The 26,303-nt window shown below is 41.9% G+C and overlaps 1 protein-coding gene across 1 annotated transcript; it reads left to right on the forward strand.

Moving 5' to 3' along the window:
* The first annotated feature begins 542 nt into the window (after nt 1–542).
* Nucleotides 543–23,593, forward strand: LOC115464523 (vomeronasal type-2 receptor 26-like). The gene is made up of 4 exons (XM_030194887.1): nt 543–1,364; nt 4,519–4,746; nt 15,363–15,489; nt 22,698–23,593. Exons 1-4 carry the CDS (start codon nt 543–545, stop codon nt 23,591–23,593), a joined length of 2,073 nt encoding a protein of 690 aa, XP_030050747.1.
* The last annotated feature ends 2,710 nt before the right edge of the window (nt 23,594–26,303 follow it).

Here is a 26,303-nt window from a genome sequence, read left to right on the forward strand (position 1 = left end):
CTCTCAGACCAGGGAAGCGTCCTCCCTCAATGTACCACATGGGTTGATGTCAACTTTTACGTCCATCGAGACACTGGAATCAAAGATCGCTCTACAGGTAGACTATTTAAAACTAACATCCACCCTTCAGCAGCAATTTTGAGATACAGAAGTTGCAGGACAGGAACAAAGGTGGAGTGTTCCTGCCTTTTTAGAAGAAATGAATAAATGGAGGGCCTGTGAGGTTTGAAGGGCCTGAAGAAGGTCCCAGGGTGGGGCTCTTATGTTACAATTTCAGTAGCAGCACCAATAGCAACAGAGGTCAATTGAGGGAAGGTGACTTTAAGGGGAAAAAAACAACTAGCATATAAAGTGAAAATTAAGGAAAAAGACAAAAAAACACAAAAATTATTCTGCTGTGTCTCACTGACAGCTCAGTACTGCTTTTTTGATACTTTATACCAATTGGCTTTGTCATACAATACTTTTTCTCCTCTTCTCTGTACAGTATAATTATGTTCTAAATATTTGATATGTGAATGAAATGTAAACTTACAACTAAGATGGTGATGAATTCAATCTTTTATTTTCAACAGATCAGCTACATCTCAGGGAATCTTGTCATGAGCGACAGAGTTAAGTTTCCTTTTTTCTACCGGACTGCCCCCAGCGAGCTGCACCTCTGTGCTGGCATAGTCAAATTATTAAAGCATTTTGGCTGGACCTGGGTCGGTGTCATTGCGTGCACTGATGAAATCAGCGTGAGAGCTGTGCAGATCCTGAAAGAAGGGATTGAACAGAGTGGAGGTTGCATTGAATTCATACAAACCTTCAGTCAGTCCAGTTCACTCTTAATTCAAGAAACACCTAAAATTTACAACACCATTATTACATCTTCAATTAAAGTGATTATTTTATATTGTAATAGAGACCAAACAGAGTTTGTAAGTTATACACCCATTTGGGAAGCACCTGGAAAGGTCTGGATCGTCACAGCTGAAAGCTTATTTACCTCAACTTCATACTATGTTGAAAGGAAAAACATCTTAGTTTTTACTGCGGGAAAGAAGAATATTCCAAGCTTTCATAAATTTGTTCGTGAGGTGAATCCTGCTCTATTTCCAAGTGATTCATTGACAGAGGAATGGTGGAAGGACCTTTGTAACAACCGATGCCCCGAGAGCATCCAAAGATCCTGTAGTAGTGATGAAACATCTAACTACATCTCGCACTGTGACATCGCAATCCTTGGGAGCAGTTATAATATATACAATGCTGTGTATGGCCTGGCACATGCACTGCACAACATGATCACTTCTAGATCGGAAAATACCACCCTGCAGAGTGGAGAAAGTGAGAGTGTTTTGGATTTGTTACCATGGAAGGTAATATCCTTTGACGGAGGAATGTTATTTTCAGAAAGAAGTGATGGTCTGTAGTTGCAGGATGCAGTGAAGTTTCTATACTCACACAGATGCTTCCTGCCCATGGTCAAGAGATGTGCACCGATGGAAAGGGTGTTGGAAGCATGAAATGGCCTCTTGGTGGAGGCCGTGGACTGTGTCAGAATTTAAGAAGGCATGTGGCAAGCACGTGGGATCCCTTAGGAAAAGGAAGAGTTGGTGGTTACAGAAAATGGGTAGACTGGATGAGCCATTTGGCTTTTATCTGCCATCATGTTTCTATGTTTCTATGATTCTTTGGGTACCCATAAAATATCTCTCTCTATAATATTCTTTTTCAGTTTTGAGTGTTCACTTCCCTCATGCTTTTCCAAGTCTCTAGAACCCCATACTAAACAATAATTTTATACTCCAAACACAAGATGAACCACTAGTCTCAATGTATAACTAGGTTTATCCAAGGAAACCAGAATGTGGCCAGATCACAGAGTTCCTCATTCTCCACTTGATGCTGCATCTTCCTTTACCATCGTACCCCACATACCCTGACATTTAGGGGGAGATTCTATATATGTCACCTAAAAAATTGGTGCAGAAATCAATGCAGACTAAGTGTATTCAATAAGCAGTGCCTAGATTAGGTATTATTAGGAAAAGAATGGAAAACAAAAATAAGGATGTTATAATGCCTTTGTATCGCTCCATGGTGCGACCACACATGGAATATTGTATGCAATTTTGGTCACCGTATCTCAAAAAAGATATGGTGGATTAGAAAAGGTGCAGAGAAGGGCGACGAAAATGATAAAGGGGATGGGACAGCTTCCTTATGAGGAAAGGCTAAAGCGGCTAGGGCTCTTCAGCTTGGAGAAAAGGCAGCTGAGGGGAGATATGATAGAGGTCTATAAAATAATGAGTGGAGTTGAACGGGTAGATGTGAAGCACCTGTTTACGCTTTCCAAAATACTAGGACTAGGGGGCATGCGATGAAGCTACAATGTAGTAAATTTAAAACAAATCAGTGAAACTTTTTTTTCACTCAATGTGTAATTAAACTCTGGAATTCGTTGCCAGATAATGTGGTAAAGGTGGTTAGCTTAGTGGAGTTTAAGAAAGGTTTGGACGGTTTCCTAATGGAAAAGTTCATAGACCATTATTAAATGGACTTGGGGAAAATCCACTATTTCTGGGATAAGCAGTACAAAATGTTTTGTACTTTTTTGGGATCTTGCCAAGTATTTGTGACCTGGATTGGCCACTGTTGGAAACAGGATGCTGGGCTTGATGGACCTTTGGTCTTTTCCAGTATGGCAATACTTATGTACTTTTATTTAAACGCAATATATAGAATACGCTTAGTCGATATGTCAGCACCTAAAACTACATGCCTCCATTTACACCATCGAAAACATGATATAAATCCTGGTACATAGATTTAGGCACAGTGGGACATATTCTATACCTACACATGTAAATTTCGAACGCCCATAACCATGCCCCTTTTTGCCTGTGTATGTTAGAAATTAGGCGCACTGCATTACAGAATGTGTTTAGTGAGTTGTGTGTGTAAATTGTAATTATTGCCAATTAGTGCTCATTATTGCTTGTTAAGAGCTCTTAAAATTGCTGATTAGCTAGTTATGCCAATTAAGTTATGTGTGTTATAGAATTGGCATAGATCTGTAGACGGACTATATAGAATCCATGGGTAAGGGGGAATTCTATAAATGGTGCCTAAAAAATTGACACCAAAAAAAATCTTAAGCAATATTCTACACGCTGTGCCTAAATTTCAGTGCAGTTCATAGAATTAATGCTTAAGTGGACAGGTTATACATAAATTTATGCAGCGGCTATTTGCTCCAACAAAAATGCGTTGCAAATCCCACACTTAAAATTTACACACAGAGCAAAATTATTCCTTAATTACACGCATAACTCAAAACCACACCACTAATCCAACCCCAAAATGCCAGTGACCCTCCAAATTAAATCTAATTAGTGCCAATAATTGCTTGTTAAAAAGCCAATTATTGGCACTAATTTTCTCATTATTCTAGTAAACAAAGGAAACAGAATGCTGAAATGGGGTGGAAGGAAACTAGTTCCAAGACTAACAGGAATATAATCCAAACAAATTTTATTCATCAAAAGCAACCAAAAAAGCCACAAACTGGTGAAGAGGTAGCCCAAAAGACACTACACGGGCTGTGTTTTGGCACTTAGCCTTCCTCAGGTGTCACCTGGGTTAAAAAAATCTTCATGACTTCTGGACTAACTGGAGTCAAGATATGAAAATATCTGAAAAACTTCAGAGCTGAGCAGCGTCTGCACAGCGTCATGGAATGTCCACCAAGCATGCTGGGATACAGATAGGCCCAGGGGGGGCATATCCAGACCTGGGGTGAGTGTTGAGGAGATGTTTGGGGAGGGTTGGGGGCTTCAAATGGCAGCAGGTTGGGGGAGGGGGATGGAAGACAGTGGACAGCTTTGTGGTCTTTAGAGACATTTAAAAAAAAAAAGGTTATGTGGGCCTCAGCTGATTATAGTCTAGAAACAATATAAGCTCAGGGGCCAGCCCCACAGAACTTAGCCCTCAATATTCAGTGCTGGTACCTGGTGTTCGCGACACCTGGAAATGGCCCGGCATTGCATATCATTGAGCCTGCCATGAGTGGGAAAGCGCGGGGTACAAATGTAACTAAAAATATCAGGGGCTAATCTAGCTGCGACCTTTAGCATTTTAAAAAAATGACCGCCACCAGCTGAATATCAAGGGGATTATTTTTTTCCAGTGTTAAAATGCTTTTCAATGGATAGTTTTGGCCAGTTGCATGTAATGAACTGGATTATCTGTTTTTCACCTAACACTCGATCTTAATAAAGCACATACATAAATATGTTTTGTATATAGCTATAGATATACTTATAGCTATAAATATAGGTAGAGATAAATAGATAGAAAAATAACCATGTACACGTGCCTGGAATAATTTTACAGATAATATCCCTTTTATATCATGTTGATTTGAAATGAAACCCCATCCCTATAATAAGGAGCAGATTGTATGTGCTGTACATTAGGAGTGTATCCCAACAGTGAGTTCACTAATAAAAATGTTTTGCTTTCCATTAGCTTCATCATTATCTGAAGAGTCTTCATTTTAAGAATGTTCTGGGTGAGGAAATTGTTTTTGATGAAAATGGTGAACTTGCCGTTGGATATGATATTATAAGCAAATTCTATCTACCTGACGGGACACGAAGTCATGAAATTGTTGAAAGTTATAACCCTTATGCTTCATCAGGGAAAGGCTTCACCATCAATGAGAAGGCGATTGTGTTGGAGGACTTGTTCAGCCAGGTCAGATGTAAGATGGGAACTACATTGATGATGTGTTCTATTGTGGATCACTTCTGAAGTCTCACTGTCATTCTTTGAATGCTTACTGACCATCATGACTGACATTGGTATCACCATGTCCACACATGTCTTTTAAAGTTGTCAACTTGCTGGATCTTGTACAAGCCCAAAGTTTTGTGTGTTTGTGGTCAACCATCTCTTGCACCACAGATTGTCTACAATCAGGTGTGGCCCTTGAAGGTAAACCTAGATTGGATTTCTCAACAACAGGTGTCTTGCAAGGCTGTTGCAAATGTTATGGTGAAGTGGGAGCTCTGTGATTTTTTTGGGATGTGAGTGAGCAAACTAGCTGTGGTGCTCCAGTGGTAGGAAATGGGTCACAAAGGGCTACTAATAATCCACATAGAAATCAGCATTATCAGGCTCATTTTCGAAAGAGAAGGACGCCCATCTTTCGACACAAATCGGAAGATAGGCGTCCTTCTCACAGGGTCAATATATTACAATACGCAAGACCTAAGATGGCCGCCGCTTAACGGTTATAAGAACAACAGGCTCCAGGGACCCTTGACCGAGCCAGATCGTACAATAGCTGTGTACTAACCTGTCTGGTTTGGTTCCGCGGACGATTGATGCGGGAAGAGATATGGAGCTCAAATTCGAGACCAATTTGAGCACTGCTTGTTGTGTCGGTCCGGAATCACCGAGGACAACCGGCCGCATTCACCTCCCTCCCAGGGCCGCATGTGCTAATCCCTCCCAGGGCCATTTACTTGGAGACCATCGCACGAGTTTGCAGCCTACAGAACGACAACACAGAAGCACTACTTACAGGTTGCTTACGGTACCTGAATTAATGCTAATATCAGCAGCACGGATCGGTGCCATGAAATTACTACCTGCATAGCTACCTGCAGCACTGTTCCAGTCTTGTTGCATGCCGCAGCCTCAGCTCCAGTCCTGCTGTTCCGGTCTTGTTGCTCCAGCGCTGCTTGCCCTGTTCCAGCCTGCAACCTCAGCTCCAGCCTGCAGCTTCAGCTCCTGTCCTGCATCCTCTGCTCCAGCCTGCAGCTTCAACTCCAGTCCTGCAACCTCTGCTCCTCTGTTCCAGCCTTCAGCCTCAGCTCCAGCCTACTGCCTCACCTTTGTTCGTGACTGTTATCTAGCGCTTGGGACTGCCTGAGTCACTACATATGGCTCCATTTCACATTCTCCTCCTATTACTGTCCCTTCCCAATCTACTCCTCCACCTGAAGCCACTGTGCACTACAGTTATACATTACCCTTTCATTGATTTTATTACCTCACCATCTCTCTTGTCCTCTTCCTTCCTCCTTGCTTTCTGCCTTCAACATTTCATTCCTTCCATTGTACCTTCCCCATTCTATCTGAGTTCATCTCGCCTTCGTCACCTTCATCGCCACTCCTCTCCTACTCTCCTCTGCACTCTCTTAATCCTTCTTCTTCTCTCTGCTGGAGACATCAATCCCAATCCTGGTCCCCCTCAACAACCCTCATCCTATTTGTGCAGGTGCACCGTGACCTCTCCAATCTCATCTCTATTCCTCTCCTCCCACCCTCTTCTCTGCCCTTCTCATGCGCCCTATGGAATGCCCGCTCCATCTGCAACAAACTTTCCTATATCCATGACCTTTTTTATCTCTCGTAGCCTCCATCTGCTCGCCATAACAGAAACTTGGCTGTGCCCTGAAGACTCTGCTTCAGTCGCAGCCCTCTGCCATGGTGGTTATCTCTTCTCCCATACTCCTCGCCCTGCTGGCCGTGGTGGTGGTATTGGACTATTACTCTCACCCTCTTCCAAATTTCAATCTCTTCTACCACCTCAGTCTCTCTGCTTTTCTTCATTTGAAGTCCACTCCGTCCACCTATTCACTCCTTTGCCTCTTCAATTAACAGTTATTTATCATCCCCCTGATAAGTCCCTTTCATCCTTTCTCAGTGACTTTGACGCTTGGCTTTCCTTCTTTCATGATCCTTCTTCCCCCTCCCTCATCCTTGGCGACTTTAACATTCATACTAATGATCCCTCCAACTCTTACGTTTCCCAGTTCCTCGCCTTAACATCCTCCTTCAATCTCCAACTACGCTCCACTTCCCCCACTCACCAAAATGGTCACTGTCTTGATCTTATCTTCTCCCATAACTGCTCTCCCTCCAATTCCTTTGCCTCAGATCTTCCCCTCTCTGACCATCATCTAACAACCTTCACACTTAAACTTCCTCCTGCCCAATCCCATCCAATCTTAACCAATTTATCTAGGAACCTTCAGGCTATTGACCCTACTACCCTATCCTCCAGTGTCTCGAACCTCTTCTCTACTACTGCACCATCCAAATCAGTCAATGAAGCCATCTCTTCCTACAATACTATTCTATCCTCTGCTTTAGACACTCTTGCACCTCTCACGCCCCGTCCTATAAGGCGTACCAAACCCCAGCCTTGGCTGACCTCTAAAATCCGCTACCTATGTTCCTGTGCCCGCTCCGCCGAACGCCTCTGGCTGAAATCTCGTGCCATTGCTGACTTCATACATTTCAAGTTTATGCTGACCTCCTTCCAATCTGCTCTTTTGCTTGCTAAACAGGACTATTACATCCAGATGACTAATTCTCTCGGCTCAAACCCTCGACTTCTCTTCGCCACACTGAACTCTCTCCTCAAGGTGCCTCCATCTCCAACTCCCCCCTCACTATCTTCTCAGACCCTAGCTGAATTCTTCCACGACAAGGTTCAGAAGATAAACCTTGAATTCTCAACCAAGTCACCCCCACCTCTCCCTCCCCTTGTCTGTTCCCTTAACTCCCCAACCCCTCTGTCCTTTTCCTCCTTTCCCGAAATCTCTCTCCTCTTCAATCAGTCCAAAACTCTGCTGCACGACTCATTCTCCACCAGAGTCGCTATGCTCACATTAGCCCTCTCCTCAAGTCACTTCACTGGCTCCCTATCCGTTTCCACATTCAATTCAAGCTTCTCTTACTGACCTATAAGTGCATTCACTCTACCGCTCCCCAGTACCTCTCCACTCTTGCCTCTCCCTACGCCCCCACCCCCCTCGGGTACTCCGTTCTGTGGATAAATCTATCTTGTCTGTCCTCTTATCCTCTACTGTTAATTCCAGACTCCGTTCCTTTTATCTCGCTGCAACTCACGCCTGGAATAGACTTCCCGAGCCTGTACGTCTAGCCCCATCTTTGGCTGTTTTCAAATCCAGGCTAAAAGCCCACCTCTTTAACGCTGCTTTTGACTCCTAACCACTACTCACTTGCCCTGTACCTTTTTATCCCCACCTCTTTAATTCCCTTACCTCTTAGTTGTTCTGTCTGTTTGCCTGTCCTATTTAGATTGTGAGCTCTTTGAGCAGGGACTGTCTTTTCATGTATGGTGTACAGCGCTGCGTATGCCATGTAGCACTATAGAAGTGATAAGTAGTAGTAGTAGGGTCATCCAAATCGGTTTAATTGAAAGCCGATTTTGCACATCCCCAACTGCTTTCCGTTGCAGGGATGGCCAAAGTTCATGGGGGCGTGTTGGAGGTGTAGCGAAGGTGGGACTTGGGCGTGCTTAACACTTGGACGTCCTCGACCCATAATGGAAAAAAGGGCGTCCCTGACGAGCAATTCCTAATCCAGTTCACCACTTTGGGACCTATCTTCAGCCCATCGAGTTTATTTAAAAGCCTCCTGTGGGGAACTGTGTCAAAAGCTTTGCTAAAATCTAAGTAGATTACGTCTATAGCATGTCGATGATTCAATTCTCCAGTTACCCAATCAAAGAATTCAATGAGATTAGTTTGGCACGATTTCCCTCTGGTAAAACCATGTTGTCTCGGATCTTGCAACTTATTGGCTTCCAGGAAATTCACTATCCTTTCCTTCAGGATCGCTTCCATTACTTTTCCAATAACTGAAGTGAGGTTTATCGGCCTGTAGTTTCCAGCTTCTTCCCTATCACCACTTTTGTGAAGAGGGACCACATCCGCCATTCTCCAATCCCTTGGAACCTCTCACGTCTCCAAGGATTTATTAAACAAATCTTTAAGAGGACCTGCCAGAACCTCTCTGAGCTCCCTCAATATTCTGGGGTGGATCCCGTCCGGTCCCATGGCTTTGTCCACCTTTAGCTTTCCAAGTTGTTCAGACACACTCTCTTCCGTGAACGGTGCTATATCCACTCCATTCTCAGATGTACTTTTGCCAGTCCCTCGTGGTCCTTCTCCAGGATTTTCTTCAGTGAAAACAGAACAAAAGTATCTATTTAGCAAATTGGCTTTTTCTTCATCATTATCTACATAGCGGTTTGCTGTATCTTTTAGTCTCACAATTCCCTTTTTAGTCATTCTCCTTTCACTAATATACCTGAAGAAATTTTTGTCGCCCCTCCTTACATTTCTAGCCATTTGTTCTTCTGCGTGCGCCATCGCCAGACATACCTAATTACATACATAATAAAAAAAACACATTACAACAACACAACATGAGACAGATCAGGTTGTTACATGATTTTAGTTTTGAGGGAGCAGTTTAAAGACACCCCCAAGGTATTATTAGTCCCCTTTACTGATGGCACAGGAAAAATAACATTTCAGATTTTTTGTTGATGTTTTGATTTCAGTGAAATGTACTGGCCAGGGCAAGAAACCAACATCAGCTGCATACAATATCTTAATATTAATCCCCTAGGATCCTAAATTTTCACCACTATTCATTTACCTAGATTTTTGCCCTGAATTTGGATACTTTGTTGTTAAATTCAACACTATGCTCCTACATTTTTTTATGCATCTTAAATTCACCCTCAAGGCCCCCATAATCCAACAGATCCAACGTAAATCCTCACACTCAGCAACACAGCATAACTAATGATCGTACTGGACAATTTATAATCTTCACTTCCTTCGACCCCATGACGCCTGATCCACACCTACCTCATCTGACCACAATATAACTTTGTATTTGTTATCAACCGAACTGGCAAACGCCACTACTGTACTATGTAAGCTACATTGAGGCTGCAAATAGGTGGGAAAATGTGGGGTACAAATTTAACAAATAAATAATCTCAGCTCCTAACTTTAACCAGGTCTTTTTAAATTATAGTCCGCTCTTCTCCATAGTTTAACCTGTAGGATTTGTAAGCCGCATTGAACCTACTAGTGAGTGGGAAAGCGCGGGGTATAAGTGTTACAAATAAATAAATAATCAGGATTAGGAACCTGGGGCAGCCAGTAAATAGTATCTATTGGGTTTTCTTTTTTAATGTATCTTCATTTACTTGTTATCTAGGATATTTTTTTTCATACAGTTTTGTATGTTTTTTTAAATTGGAATTTTTAATCCCTTTACCTTAGGAACACAAAAGAGAAAAAAATGCACTTTAGAAGAAAATTGACCAACAAATCATGAGGGAAGGAAAAAAAAACCTTAATCAAATTAGGTTATGTAGGCCATGTCAAGGTAAAATCTGAAAACATTATCATAAATATAACATGAAAAATTCTTTTTATTTCAAATATGCAGCTAAAACTCCCACCACATTATAGTACCATATCCTACTTCTAAACACGAAGAAATAATCTTTAAGGGAACATTATCACTCAAAATATTCTCCAAATGGAGATGGTCAAAAAAGATATATTGTTTGCCTTGCCAGAAAATTAAACTTTTACAATGGAACCTTAAAAAACAAAAAGGTTCCACCCACTTGAGAAACTTTTGATTTTAACTGAAGAAATAATGTTCTCCTGAGCTGCATGACCCTAGCTACGTCAAGAAACATTAAAACTTTTTGACCTTTTCCTTTTTAAATGAGACACATTGCAAGTTATGACATCAGAACCCCTTCCCTGAGGAAGTATCAAAACCTGTTCATTTCGGTGGAGGTTCTCATGGATTTGAAAACAGCGGCAAGTTAAGTGGCATTATCATAATTCTGATTATTTGCTGAAAACATTTGGAGTAATTTTAAGCTAAAAAGTACATATGTTAAAGTCTATCACAGAGTTGAAGATGAGTAAATAAAAACTACAATAAGGATCGATGAAGATTGGCACACCGTTGCTCTGGAACATCCAGTTAAACTCTGAAGATCCTTGTTAGTAAAAAGCTAAATAAATGGAGTAATACATGAGGAAAATTTAATATGTGAAAGCTGTGATGTATTGCATTGTGTACAAGGATATAGATGCTTAGAATAGATTTTAATATATTCTACATGTCCCTGCACAAAGGGGCCCTTTTACTAAGCTGTGTAAGTGTCTACGCATACCCAAAGGGTGGCAAAATGGAATTACTGCCCAGCTATTGCATGGCTCTTGCGGTAATTTCATGTCCGATATGCATGTACAAAAAATAATTTTTCTTTTTGGATGCATGTATAGGACGCGTGCCAAGTGGCATTTCACGTGCCTAGGTCATTACCGCCCAATTACCGCTTGAGACATTACCGCTAGGTCAATGGCTGGAGGTAAGGTCTCAGACCCAAAATGGATGTGCGGCAATTTTCATTTTGCTGCACATCCATTTTTGGCAAAAATTTAAAAGCATTTTTTACAGGTGCGCTGAAAAATGATTCTGCACACACCCAAAACATGCATCTACACTACTGCAGGCCATTTTTCAGTGAACCTTTGTAAAAGGGTCCCTAAGTAATTTGGTCCTATCTATTAGATTTAAAGTTTATCATAGGCATTTACACCAGCTTTTCATTAGTGTAAAAGGCTGTGCCTAAATTTTAGTCACATAGATGGCACTTCACGTATTTTATAAACTATGCATCAATTTTTTTAGCGATAAATATAGAATCAGGCCGATTGTGAGCAATTCTAGTCACCTGCATCTCAAAAAAGATACAGTAGAAGAGGTTTAGAGCAAGACAACCAAAATGATTAAGGGGATCAAATTACTCTTATTTAAGGAAAGGCTAAAGAGGTTGAGGCTCTTCAGACTAGAAAGATTAAAGTTTCTAAAATCCAGAGTAGAGTGGAACAAATCAATTGTTTACTTTTTCAGTAAATACAAAGACTAGAGGACATGCCATGAAATTACTAAGCAGTATATTTAAAACAAATAGGAGGAGGGAAAAAAAATATATATATATATTCACTTAAAGCTCTGGAACTCATTGCTGGACGATATGGTAAAAGAAGTTTATGGTAGCTGGGTTTACATAAAGATTTCGACAAATTCAAATTCCTTGAAGTAAACCATTATTATTATTATTATTATTACCATAAACCATTATTAAGGTAGATCTGTGGAAGCCACTGTGTCATGGAACCCAGGATGGTGAGCCCTTGGGCTGCAGCCAGGCTGCAGCAGACAAGTCCTCTGGGGAGGCGCAGAGCAGAGGCGAACCAGGCACTGAATACAAACAGGATACCAGACATTGCAAATAGAGCACACTCAAGACAAGCAACAAGCACCACCAGAAAAGGGAGATAGACCACTCAGGCGGGCCTCATGGCCAATCCGGAACCCACTCGTACAGAGTCCAAGCATACAGGCCAGAGGGAAGGGAAAAGAAACAGAACGGAATCTCCTGTGCAAGTACTACTCAAGCAGTGCTCACACACTGCACTAAACAAAGCCACTAACAAGGGGTCAAAAGACCCTACACACAGGCACAAAGAAACTGAAGAGGAGGAGACAACCCCACTAGACTCACATAGTAGAAACTACGAATAAAAGATAAGAAAACCACAAAGGAAGGCAGCACAGGACTGGGCTTAGGACCCCAGCTATAAATGAATAGTCCTAACCAAGTCAAACAGACATCACACAGAGAGGTAGCTCAAGGCTGAGCTAGTAGTCCCAGCAAACAGAAGAACCACCCACTCAATCAATCAGAGAGGATGCACAAGACTGTGCTAGTAGACATAGCTAAATGGAAGATCGGCCCACTCGTGCCACAGAGAGAGACCGCTCAAGGCTGCACTAATAGTCACAGCTAAGCAAATAAGCAATCCACTCAAACACAACCATAAACCTCAAAGAGAGAACTCAAACAGAAAGCACACAGGAAAAACTCAAGATAAGGCCACACAAAGGAACACTCACGGGTATGCCATACAGAACTCAAGGATAAGGTAAGCCACTCATAGGAATACACAAGGCTGGCTACGCAGCACTCAAGGGTAAAGGGGAGCCAACTATAGGAATACACTCTAGGCTATACTATACAACACTCAAGGGAAAAGGGAAGCCACTCATAGGAATACACAAGGCTGGCCACACAGCACTCAAGGATAAAGGGGAGCCAACTATAGGAATGCACTCTAGGCAGTACCATACAGCACTCAAGGGAAAAGGGAAGCCACCTATAGGAATACACAAAGCTGTGCCACTCAGCACTCAAGGGTCAAGGGAATCTACTCACAAGAATACACAAGGCTGGCCATACAGGACTCAAAGAGTGGAAGAGTGGCCTAGTGGTTAGGGTGGTGGACTTTGGTCCTGGGGAACTGAGGAACTGAGTTTGATTCCCACTTCAGGCACAGGCAGCTCCTTGTGACTCTGGGCAAGTCACTTAACCCTCCATTGCCCCATGTAAGCCGCATTGAGCCTGCCATGAGTGGGAAAGCACGGGGTACAAATGAAACAAAAAAAGGTAAAGGGAAACCACTCATAAGAATACACAAGGCTGTGCCACACAGCACTCAAGGGCAAAGGGAAACCACTCATAAGAATACACAAGGCAGTGCCACAGAGTCAAATAACAGACACTAGAGCAAAGGGAAAAGCAAGCAAACAGGGAAAGCTGCCTTTACATACACAAATCAGATAAGGAGCAATGCTCACAAGAATCAGGAGACAGACCAGCAGACCAAGAGTTAAAGCAGGCTAAAGGGAAAAGCTGCTTCTAAAACACATCAGAAAGAAGCAGGGCTTACACTGACTGCAATCAAAGGTTTAAAGCAAAGAAAAAAACAACAATGTTCTTACCAGAACTCAGCTAGGAAAGGAAGAGAAAAGCAGGCAGAGACAGAGTACACCCAGCTGCATGGAAGCAAGATAATCAGGGAAGCAGCTAGGCTATGGAAGCAAAGTAATCAAGAAAAGCTGCTGGTCTGGCAACAACTGGCTCTCTGAACAGTGAAAGGTAACAAGGGAAACCACACAAGGAAACAAAACAGGACTTTGCTTGGAAGCAAAGTTAACAGGCTAGTAATCCATACAGGTTTAAAGCACAACAACACACACAGAGAAAAAGAAGAGGGCCTTAAGCAGAACAACACATACAGAGAAACAGAAGAGGGCCTTAAGCAGAACAACACACACAGAGAAACAGAAGAGGGCTTTAATCAAAACAACCCACACAGAGAAACAGAAGAGGGCTTTGCTTGGGAATAAAGATAACATGCAAGTAATCCATACAGGTTTAAACCAGAACAACACACTGAGAAACAGAGGAGGGCTTTGTTTGAGGACAAACCTAACAGGGAAGTAATCCATACAGATTCAAACCAAAACCACTCACACAGGACTCAAGGCTGTGCCCAAAGGCACAGCATAACAAGAAGACCAGTTCCCTCAGAATCACACAACAGTACAACAAGAAAAAAGACCTGTTGCAAAGGCAACACAGGAAAGCTCCCTGGGTCCCTATAAAGGTGTAGGCTGATGATGTCACAAGTAGGAAATGAAGCAGAAGCAGGGAAACCAAAGTGAGGCTTGGCTAACAGGAAGAACAATAGGAAAAGGCAGACTGGAGAGGTCACAGAGCCAGATACAAAGAAACAGTAGGTCTGAACATACGGGCATGGTCACAACCATGACACATTGCTTATCCCTGTGGGTAGGTAGCATGGAATCTTGCTAAGTTTTAGGATCCTGATGGGTACTTTTGGCCTGGATTGTCCACTATTAGAAACAGATATTGGGCTTGGGCAATTCTTATGTTCATAATGACTGCATAACTGATCATTTTTCTGCATATCTTCATGCTGTATTCAGTGGTAATATCCCTATAGGTAAGCCTAATGAATATGTCAACCTAACTTTATACAGATAAGTTATTCATATAAAGTTAGACCTGTTCTTTCTGGGTATAATTTGCTATATATGGATAAGTTATATCGGTAGCGGGTGAAAATTTTACGCCTTCCCCTGGAACAACCTTGCTCCCTTCTTCTGATATATATAGATACATTTTGGCTATATGTTGACTTATATAGTCAAAATGTCTCTATTTGGTGAGGCAAAAAGTTTAAACAAAGAGCTTATCTGTCTGAGTCTCAAGAACAGAGGCAATTTTCAAAGTTAATTGAGGAAACAGAGGAATTTCATCCTATTATTTAATCAAGATATTATTTATAAGGGTGCCCAGCAGAAGAACATTCCTCAACACATTCCCCAATGAACCTGAATGACTGATTCCAGGTCAAACTTGTTTCATAATTTATCTTTAACTATATTTCCAGTCAAAATAGTGCTCATACCCAACCCTCATATTCTACTAAATAACTTGGTAATGAGACAAAAAAAAATCTTAAAAGGATGGAACCAGCTCACATTTAAAAAGAAAAGTCAAACCTCATCTGAAAAATCATAATCCAGTATTTATCTATACATTCTCAGATTATTTTTTCAATCCTCAGGCTCCTCCGCATTCTGGATGCAGCCCAAGTTGCAATCCTGGATTCTGGAAATTAACCAGAAAAGGAATGTCAATCTGCTGTTATGACTGTATTCCCTGTTCAGAAGGCGAGGTCTCCAACCAAACTGGTGAGTGATAGAATTAGAATAAGGCATTCAATTGGGCACTGGTTATTCATTATTAAGCACATATCCAGCCTTTGCAGTCAGCGTTGTTTAAAAATACTGGCGAAGGAACGTCACAGAGAGGGCCCGAAGTACAGAATAAAGTCCAAATAGCAAGAAAAAGCACCAGGAGCTTTCAAAGTCAAGACCCCAATTAATTTCATCATGTAACTTGAACATCAGTTCTTCCCTTAGTGACCCGACACGGGCCTTGTTTCAGCACACAGCACCTGCGTCAGGGGTGAAATAGGTTGTGACGTCTAAGAAGCAACGGAACTTACTTCTTTGAGAATGACAAGTTAGATGAATTCTCCCATTAAATGCTGATAAAATATACTAGATCACTCAGTGGAATTAGAGCAAAGGTGATCCCTCTTACTCGAATTCATAAGCCTTATTCTGACCCCTGACACAGGTGCTATGCACGAAACATGGCCCTTGTCGGGTCACTAAGGGAAGAATTAATGTTCAAGTTACATGATTAAAGAAATTGTGTCCCAATTTTGAAGGCTCCTGGTGCTTCTTCTTGCTATTTTAAAAATACTGGCGGTCATGGCTATAAATAAAATCAAGGTATTGATCACCAATATCTAGTCTAATTTAGCACTCAACTAGCTATGTATTATATAAATTATAGGTCCAATATTCTATTCAGCACTAATTAACTTTCCAGAAGGGGTTCCTATAAGATTAAGTATTGCTGACTGAATTATACCAGTACTTTCAGCAGCCCATAAGTGCATATTTCCACTCAAAATCCAGGAAGAGCACTGTCCAGTGGTGTGCTGGAGCCGGTTGTTAAATTTTATTGGTTTTTGCGAGCCGGTTGTTGAAGTCAGGCAGGGAGCACACAAACATCTGGGGGGGTTTTCTCCTCCTCTCTCCCTCCTCCCCCAGCCCCCACCCGCCCGTGTTGCATCAGCGGGCAGTACTCGGCAGCAGTGGCGTAGCCAGACCTGACATTTTGGGTGGGCCCAGAGCTAATGTGGGTGAGCACTATGTATGAGTAGTGTTTCTTGGGATACTATAAAATAATGCCTTAGAGTTCACTTGATGATGGATTTCTAAGTAGTGTGCCCAACAGCTGCCCTGCATCAACATAAACCACAAACATACTTAATGGAGAAAATAAAATAAAATACCTATATTTTTAAATATGGTTACATTATGCCATATCAAGTTTGACCAAATATAAGTCTATAATAATGACAAATATGTCAACACACATAACAGGATCCTGCACTATAATTACAAGAATGGCATATAATTTGCTTTGTAAGAAATGTAAATGTCTGATTAAGGAAAATAGGTAAAATACCTTTGAAGTCCTTTCCCCTTCCTTTGGCACCCAGAGAAAACTGCCTACACTTTTTTTTTTATTTTAACCTAGGCACTGCAGAGACCATCCCCACCCAAAAACCCACCAACTTGAGAAATAGACAATCTTTTAAAATTAACATGGGCACTATTAAAATGTATTGTTGGTGAATTTCTGGGTGAGGATGGGCTCTTCATTGTCTAGGTCAAAAGAAATATATTTAATGATTAAATATACCTTTTTTTTTGCCCTAGACAGTGAAGAGTCCACCCCCCCTCCCACCCAGAAGCCCACCACCAGAGCCATCATTTTGATTACAAGAGTAATCGAAATGCTGGCTGGTGGTGGGCTTCTGGGTGTGGGTGAGCTCTTCACTGCCTACAGGGCAAAAAAAAAGGTATATTTAATGATTAAATATACCTTTTTTGCCCTGTAGGCAGTGAAGTGTTTACCCCACCCAGAAGCCCACCACCAGCAGCCAGCATTTTGATTACAATTACACGACATGGTTAAAATTTAAAAAATGTATGAATTACCTGCTGCACGTGGTGCAGTGTGCACTGGCTCCTGTACCTTTTGTGGGGGGCTATGGGGGAGTGCTCCGCTTCTGTGATGATAAAGTCCGATTCTCGAATGATCTCTCCTCAATTCGAAGACCAATTCCCACGTTTCCAGAATCCAGGGAGGGCAGGCCAGGCTGAGGCTCGCACAACCCTGCGTGCATGTGGCCATGCAGCTATTGTTTTTAGCCTGCCCTCCCTCAGAACACGAGCGAGCACACGGAGCCAAGCGGAGCGAGAGCGAGGCTGAGAGCACTCCGCGCACAGCCACGTCCGAGTTGTACCGCTACGCGCTTCCGCGTAGGAATGGACGTGTGTGGATAACAACCAACCACGACGCACTCTGCCTCTAATAAGCCCGAAGCGAAGGTAGGTGGGCTGAATTGTGAATCTGATGATGATGGCTGAGCCGCGACCGCGACGTACACTAGGCTGTGTTTGTGCCAGTGGTGGGCGGGCCTGAATCGGAGCCTGGAGAGGAGAAATCAGCTGCCAGAGCGCCGCGAGTGCCGCCGTCTCTGCGCTAGGCTGCTGCTGCAGTTGTGTGTGACTGTGTGCGCTTGGGTGGGTGGGCCTGGACTGAAATTGGGTGGGCCTAGGCCCACCCAGGCCCACCCGTAGCTACGCCCCTGCTCGGCAGAGACAAGGCTCTGAGTGACCACCACTAGAGCTGCTGGAAGATTAAGGTCTGAACAGCGCTGCAGTTACAGCATCAGCCGGGTCAACTGTGTCGGCTCCAAGTCTATCAAGTGCATCTACAGACAAGTATGCAGCTCTAGCAGAATTAGACAGTGTGCTCAGCTCTCCAGCAACCTCTAGTAATGCATTTACTTCCACCAGTAATGTTAGCAGGTACTCTTCTTGTTAGAAGTTAAAAGTAATAGCCCTGCTGCTTAGGAAAGATTCAGTAAACAAAATTTGGCTCTTATTCTGGTCTGTTTCCTTTGCTGTGAGTTGTAAACAGATTGAGAGTAGTTCAGTTTTAGTAAGAAATTTGTGAAGCAAAATTTCAGGTCTGCATCTTGCCAGCTGTAATTTGAACAAGTGACCTGTTCTGTGGCTCAAGCATGAGCAGTTTGAAGGAATACGCAGAAAATAATTTCTTGTTAAAAATGCTGCTGCTGCCTTCTGCAGCTTGTTGAGGCTGGAACAGTAGAGCTCGAAAGCAGCACTTTTCTGCCTGTTTTTCCATATGAGCTTTGAGGCAGTATGGTTTGTGGGGGGGGGGGGGGGGGGGAGAGAAGATCATCAAAGGAGAGGCGGTGGCAAGAAAGGTCTAGCTACAGTGAAGGATAAAATGATCCAAACAGGAGAGGGAGAGAGCATAATACTTGGAAGAAAACTAGTGATGAAAGGAATGAGAGGAGACAGTAGGGCAGAAATGGTGGAAGGAAGGGAGAGTAAAAAAAAAAAAAATGAGGAAGAAAACCTTGGGTGAGAATGCAGAACATTACTGGGACAGAGTACTAGGCATCCCTGCTTTTGCATGTAAGTGCTTATCAGTAGGATCGGTGTCTAACTTTTTCTTTCCCCAAACCTTGCTGATGTCTGCTTTAACAAAAGGCACATTGATTCCTGCATAATGTTTGTGACATTATTATGTACCAGAAAAGCTGAGTGAATTTTTCCTTCCCCTCCCCCACTACCTCCTCACAAGTTTTCTAAACTTAGTGCAAAACTAATCTAACAAGTATATAAACATTTTTATCTTGTGAGGTTGGGCTTGAACATTTATATTCTATATATTATATGTGTGTAAATATACTAGGCATAAATGATATTCACACTAAATACATATATTTTCATAATGTAAACAAATATGGTACGGAAGGTATTTCAGAATCTGTAACTCAGGAATGTTTGTAGTTTGGAAGAAACATAGGGGGCTGCAAGTTAATCACACTTAACTCTGTGATTAATGTATTAATTACTATTCTGGCGTTTACAGTGTCTCCTGTAAACATCTCCTGCTCTCTTCCACACTCAACCCCTGTCCTCTGTGCAGTCTAGCCCCCGCCCTTCTTCTGGTAAAGGGCCATTAAAACAGATGTCATATTATAAGGATCAGGTGCTCAACATTCAGAGTTTCTATCTATTTATTTATTTAGTTAGTTAGTTAGTTAGTTACTTACTTACTTACTTACTTACTTACTTACTTACTTACTTATTTATGACATTTAACCCTGTTATTGGTGCAGAGATTTTTTTTCTCCTGGTAATGGGTTTCTAAAACAGACAACATGTTTATTTCTTTTATTTGCTGCATTTGTATCCCACATTTTCCCACCTCTTTGCAGGCTCAATGTGGCTTCCATTATGCCGCAATGGTAATCACCATTAACGGTTTGAGAAGAACAGAGTGTTATTACAATTAAGGTGCATAAGAAATCAAGAAAATTAGAAGTAAAGAAATAATTAATTCATATCAGATATGTGAGATATAGGATAAAGTATAGCATTAAATAATAACAGTGTGATTAAAGTAAACAAATTAAGGAGTTTAGTGTTAATTAGTTATGGGAATCAGGTTCTCAATGTTCAGAGTTTCTATCTATTTATTTACTTAATTATGGCATTTTATCCCACATTAAACATGAATTAGATTGGAACCTGGGAGCATTTTAAAAAAAATTCCTGGAGAGAGTAATGCATGACCCCCCGGCTCTCTCCCTGGGTATAGCCAGCTCTACAATTTGGGGGGGGGGCACGCAGAGGTGGACGGGGCGGTGCAGAGGTGGACCGGGGAGAGAGCCTGTTAAAAATTTACCAGCACACCACTGACTGAGGCCCTATCCTGTTACTGCTGGGGTGGTCCTGCGGTGTATTCTAGGTAAAGCCTGGACTTTCCTGTGCACTACAATATTCAGAAGTGTTGTCCAGATAACTTTCCCATAAGCTAAAGATTAGCAAATGATTAGCAGTGAACCCTTATTTATTTGTAACTTGATGTACGACCTTTAACTGACAAGCAAAGCAAGACGGTTAACAATAAAAATAACTATCTAGAAAATAGGTGTTGGTTAATGCTCCCACTCTAATGGCCATGTGCTAATGGGGAAATTTTAGTATAAGCTGCTTTATGGGAATATTTGGATTTGAAAAGATGGGGCACACGAGTAGCAGACAGAAGCAGAATAATTCTATAGTTCTTTCCAGTGTTAAGTGGTATTTTTACTCGTGACTCCTACTGATATTTGTCAGAACTTTAGAACACCAAGAGGGCATAATCGAAAGGGGCGCCCAAGTTTTCCTGAGGACTTCCTCGCAAGACGTCCCAGCGAAGGGGCAGGGAAACCCGTATTATCAAAATAAGATGGGCGTCCATCTTTCGTTTAGATAATACGGTCGGGAACGCCCAAATCTTAACATTTAGGTCGTCCCAAGAGATGGTCGTCCTTAGACTTGGTCGTTTCTGATTTTTGGTGATAATGGAAACTAAGGATGCCCATCTCAGAAATGACCAAATGCAAGCCCTTTGGTCATGGAAGGAGCCAGCATTCGTAGTGCACTAGTCCCCCTAACATGCCAGGACACCAATCAGGCACCTTAGGGGACACTGCAGTGTACTTCATAAATTTTTTTATTTTTTGTTACATTTGTACCCCGCGCTTTCCCACTCATGGCAGCATCAATGCGGCTTACATGGGGCAATGGAGGGTTAAGTGACTTGCCCAGAGTCACAAGGAGCTGCCTGTGCCTGAAGTGGGAATCAAACTCAGTTCCCCAGGACCAAAGTCCACCACCCTAACCACTAGGCCACTCCTCCACTCCCAGGTACATAGCTCCCTTACCTTGTGTGCTGAGCCCCCCAAAACCCACTCCCCACAACTGTACACCACTACCATAGCCCTAACGGGTGAAGGGGGTGGCACCTAGATGTGGGTACAGTGGGTTTTGAAGGGCTTACATTTACCACCACAAGTGTACAGGTAGGGGGGATGGGCCTGGGTCCTCCTGCCTGAAGTGCACTGCACCCACTAAAACTGTTCCAGGGACCTGCAAACTGCTGTCATGGAGCTGGGTATGATATTTGAGGCTGGCATAGAGGCTGGCAAAAAGTATTTTTTAATTGTTTTTTGAGGGTGGGAGGGGATTAGTGACCACTGGGGGAGTAAGGGGAGGTCATCCCCGATTCCCTCCGGTGGTCATCTGGTCAGTTTGAGCACCTTTTTGTGGCTTGGTCGTAAGAAAAAAAGGACCAGGTAAAGTCGTCCAAATGTTCATTAGGGACGCCCTTTTTTTCCATTATGGGTCGAGGACACCCATGTGTTAAGCATTCCCAAGTCCCGCCTTCGCTACGCCACCAACACGCCCCCGGGAACTTTGGTTGTCCCCGCGATGGAAAGCAGTTGGGGACGCCCAAAATTGGCTTTCCATTATACCGATTTGGGCGACCCTGTGAGAAGGACGCCCATCTTGCGATTTGTGTCAAAAGATGGGCATCCTTCTCTTTCAAAAATAAGCCTGCAAATGTTCTATTATTTGAGTAATCAAGAATTTTTGCTCAAATTTGCAAACATAAGAACATAAGCGTTGCCATACTGAGTTAGAGAAAAGGTCCATCTAACCTGGTATCCTCTTTCCAACAGTTGTCAATCCAAGTCACACGAACACAGCAGAACCTCAAAAGTAGATAAACTCCATGCCCCCTTATTTCCAGGGATAAGCAATGCCTTAATAATACTTTATGGACTTTTCCTCCAGGAATTTGTCTAAACCTTTTTATAACCCAGCTAAATACTTTTGTGACATCCTCCAGCAAAACGTTTCAGAACCAAAACATGCACTGAGTGAAAACAAAATATAGATATAGATATATACAGATATATATTTTTCCTATTCAGTTTAAAGGTACTACTTAGTAATTTTATGACATGTCTCCTAGACTCTGCAGTTTTTGAGAGAGTAAATAACCATTGTATATTTACCTGTACCTCTCCACTCATGGTTCTACTGACCTATGTCATATCTCCCCTCTGCAATTGCATCTCCAAACTGAAGAGCCCTAACCTCTTTAGCCTTTCCTCTAATGAGATTCGATCTATCCTCTTAAGAGTTTAGTCACCCTTCTCTGTACCTTTTCTAATAATGCAATGCAGCCACAAGAATACTATATAATAATGAGGCATGGTTGAAAAGGGTTTAGCCCTTAGGGGGTAATTTTATAAAAGGACGCCCATAATTAGGTGCCTAGAAGATGACAAGTAGGAGCCTGTTTTATAAAAGAATAGAGATTCATGTATGTCCTGCAACAGATGCTATTTGTGAGATATGACAATATTTTTCATTCTCAGATATGGATACCTGTATAACATGCCCAGAGGACCAATGGCCCAATCAGAAGAGAGATGCCTGCATCCCAAAAGTAATAACCTTCCTGTCCTATGAAGAGCCTTTGGGAATAACTTTGACTTTCATCATAATTTTCTTCTTTCTCATCACTGCTGTTATTCTGGGAATCTTTATTTACTACCAAGACACTCCCATAGTGAAAGCCAACAACCGAGACCTCAGTTACATTCTCCTCATCTCACTCATGCTCTGCTTCCTCTGTTCTTTGATATTCATTGGCCGTCCTGAAAAGGTGACTTGTATTCTCCGGCATATTGTCTTTGGGATCACTTTTTCCATTTCACTCTCATCTGTATTGGCAAAAACCATCACCGTAGTCATGGCCTTCCATGCCATCAAACCTGGGAACAAGCTCCGTAAATGGATACGTTCCAGGTTCTCAAACTCTATAGTCCTTTCCGGTTCCATTCTTCAGGCTCTTCTCTGTCTTATCTGGTTGTGTACTGCTCCCCCTTTCCCATATCTTAATATGAAATCAGAAACTGGAACAATTCTAATTGAATGTAATGAAGGGTCAAGAGTTGCATTTTACTGTGTTCTGGGATATCTAGGATTTTTGGCAGGTATTAGCTTCGTCATAGCTTTCCTAGCAAGAAATCTACCTGACAGTTTCAATGAGGCCAAATACATCACCTTCAGCATGCTGGTGCTCTGCAGTGTCTGGATCGCCTTCATCCCAACGTATCTGAGCACCAAGGGCAAATACATGGTGGCAGTGGAGATATTTGCTATCCTGGCCTCCAGTGCTGGACTTCTGGGCTGTATCTTTCTCCCTAAGTGCTACATTATTTTGCTGAGGCCTGAAAGGAACAGCAGAAAATACCTATCTAAAAACTGAAATGATTAAAATTTATGCAAATGATGGATTAAATAAATTATTGTTATCATTTGTTTGGCAAGTTAAAAGTGAATGATCTGGGCTTTTTTGTTTTTGTTTTTGTTTTTTTTTTGGCAGAAACTGCATCATTGGTCGAGGCCATCCTAAATTTCACATATTTTTATAACTAAAATAATATGTTATACACAATTTGAACATAAAACTTAAGTAAATATAGTGGTCAATAACAATTTTGTTGGTGATACTTTATTGTTGGATTAACCCTATACATGTGATTAGCTTTTCAGGGTCTTCCTCCATTCATCAAATCAGTGGGAAACAGTGGGGGCTACTTATGAAGCTGTGTTAGCTAGTAACATAAAAATTAACCTGTGACAACAGTTAATGAGGTACTTCAGCAGCTATTGCACTTTAACTTTGATAATACCCTCTAGTAAGTGGATATCCTCATGGCGGTTTACAAAATGGCCCCTTTTATGTAAATAGTACAGAGTCAGCTCTGGAGTTTTCTTATATGACATTTAAATTCAGTAAAGGACAGGAGTCAGGTGATGAGATAGAATTTTCAAAGGCTTTTCCAGAAATAAAACATGGTTTTACATTCAGAAATTAGGTTTTTCACAATTGTCCAAGATGTACACATGGCTAAAGCAGCTGCTTGTAACTATACATACAGAGCAGAAGATTCTGGGTTGAAGCCCTACCTTTCCCCTACCTTAGGGGAAAAATTGTGCTTGAATGGAGGAATAGCCTAATGGTTAGTGCAGCAAGCTTTGATCCTGACTACCTGGGATTGGTTCCCATTACAGCTCCTTGTAACCTTGGGCAAGTCACCTAACCCTCCATTGCCCCAGGTACAAAAGCTTAGATTGTGAGCCCTCTAGGGACAGAGAAAGTACCTGCTTAAACTATGTACAGCGCTGCCACCATCTAGTACTGCTATAGAAATTATCAGTAGTAGTACACCTAAGTGTATGTACATATTGGGGGGGGGGGGGCAGGTGTTTCTTAAGGTACAGTTGGGTTACAAGTCCATGAATCTTATTGTCTGGGGGCCCAAATCCCTGCTTCAGAGGATCTATACTCCCAAAGTTATGTACTACTACTACTACTTATCATTTCTAAAGTGCTACTAGACGTACACAGCGCTGTACACTTGAACATGAAGAGACAGTCCCTGCTTGACAGAGCTTACAATCTAATTAGTGCAACCCTAAGGGGTTAAAATAATCTTAACTGGGCTCCTCCAGAGGAAAGAAATAAGGGTTCTATAGTGGCATCACTATGGGCCAACAGCTGAGCAAGCTGAGACCTGGTTGCCTTGGCAACATGTTGCTGGTCAGTTGAGGGTTGGGCAATTGGGGAAGAAGGTGAAAGCAGTGAGAGTGAGAGGTGGTGTTGGTGGTGGCTTGAGAGAAAGAAAGAAAAAGTTGTAAGTTGTATTTGAGAAAGGTATGAATGCTGAAGTGCACAGTTGACATACAGATGGTGAGTGTCTGGTTAGAGGGAGGGAGACTATGATTCCTGTTTGTGGGAGTATTAAATGAGAAAAATCCTAAAGGTGTCAGAAAAAAAGGGTGAAAAAGGTTTTGAAGTGTGGTAGGGGAGAGTCTGAAGGTGGGTTTGAGAATTGAAAGAGAAAATCCTTAGGCTGTGTCTGTGTGAAAGGTAAGATGAATGATAGTGTGCTGGGATCAGTACAGGGCTTGGAATCTTAAAGAAAGTACAATGCTGCTTTTCTATGAGGGTGCAGTGTTTCCCAGATTGATCTGAAAGTTACAAAAGGTACTGTTATGCATTTAAGTGAGGTTTGTAGGATGGAATGTTGAAACACCCTTTGAATACAGAATGTGATACTGTGTGAGGTGCATGAATGCAGTGCAAGAGTCTGCTGCAGCATCCTAGAATAGGGACACATAGCCGTGAGAAATAGGGTTGGCACTGAGAAATCCTTTGACTTATTTTGTTTTAAGTAGAGTATGTGGCCACAGTATTGAACACTAATTAAATGTCACCAGGAAGGAGCCTGTTCCTGAATAAAGGGAGTTTAGGGTTTTGCCTCCAAGTTATGTTCTTTATAAGTGAGGTTTAGGGAGAAGAAACCTGTGAAGTACCCTGCATAAAAGACTTCTACAAGGGCCCCCACGCTAAGTGCCAATTTTAAAGGAAACCTTTATCAGTTTGAAATTGCCTAAGAAAGGGGAAAAGTTAGAAGAAATACCTGAATTGAAGTTGGTTCTTTTCCAGAAGTGAGGAGGGACTGCAAGGAAAGAGTTACATAAAGAATCAAATTCTTGACAAATTCTGAGAAAAAGTAAAATAAATAAAAAGGTTAAATGTGTTGTTCTTTAAAGGAAATTACTTCTCTGATGTTTAGGTTTTCTGTCTGAAGAGTAGAATTGACCTGTTGATATACAGAACAGACAAAGGTTAAATGTAAAGTTACATATTAAGGAAAAACAGTTTTGTTAAGGGAAGAAAAATGGTTCTAAACATAATATAGCTAAATACTTACCTTGATTGGAAAATATAAAAATAAAAAAACAGAATTCACATTCTAAGTGGAAGGTTTGGTTATTAAAAGATTTGGGTTAAATTGGGTAAGAATTGAGTTTAATTTCCGTCCTTACCTTCTTAAGGTGAGTAAGGAGGTTAGTTTTCTTTATATCCATCGCCTTGCTCCTGTGGATGATTCAGAGTCACTGGCACG

This window comes from Microcaecilia unicolor, chromosome 3 (assembly GCF_901765095.1).
Source record: "Microcaecilia unicolor chromosome 3, aMicUni1.1, whole genome shotgun sequence".
NCBI lineage: Eukaryota > Metazoa > Chordata > Amphibia > Gymnophiona > Siphonopidae > Microcaecilia > Microcaecilia unicolor.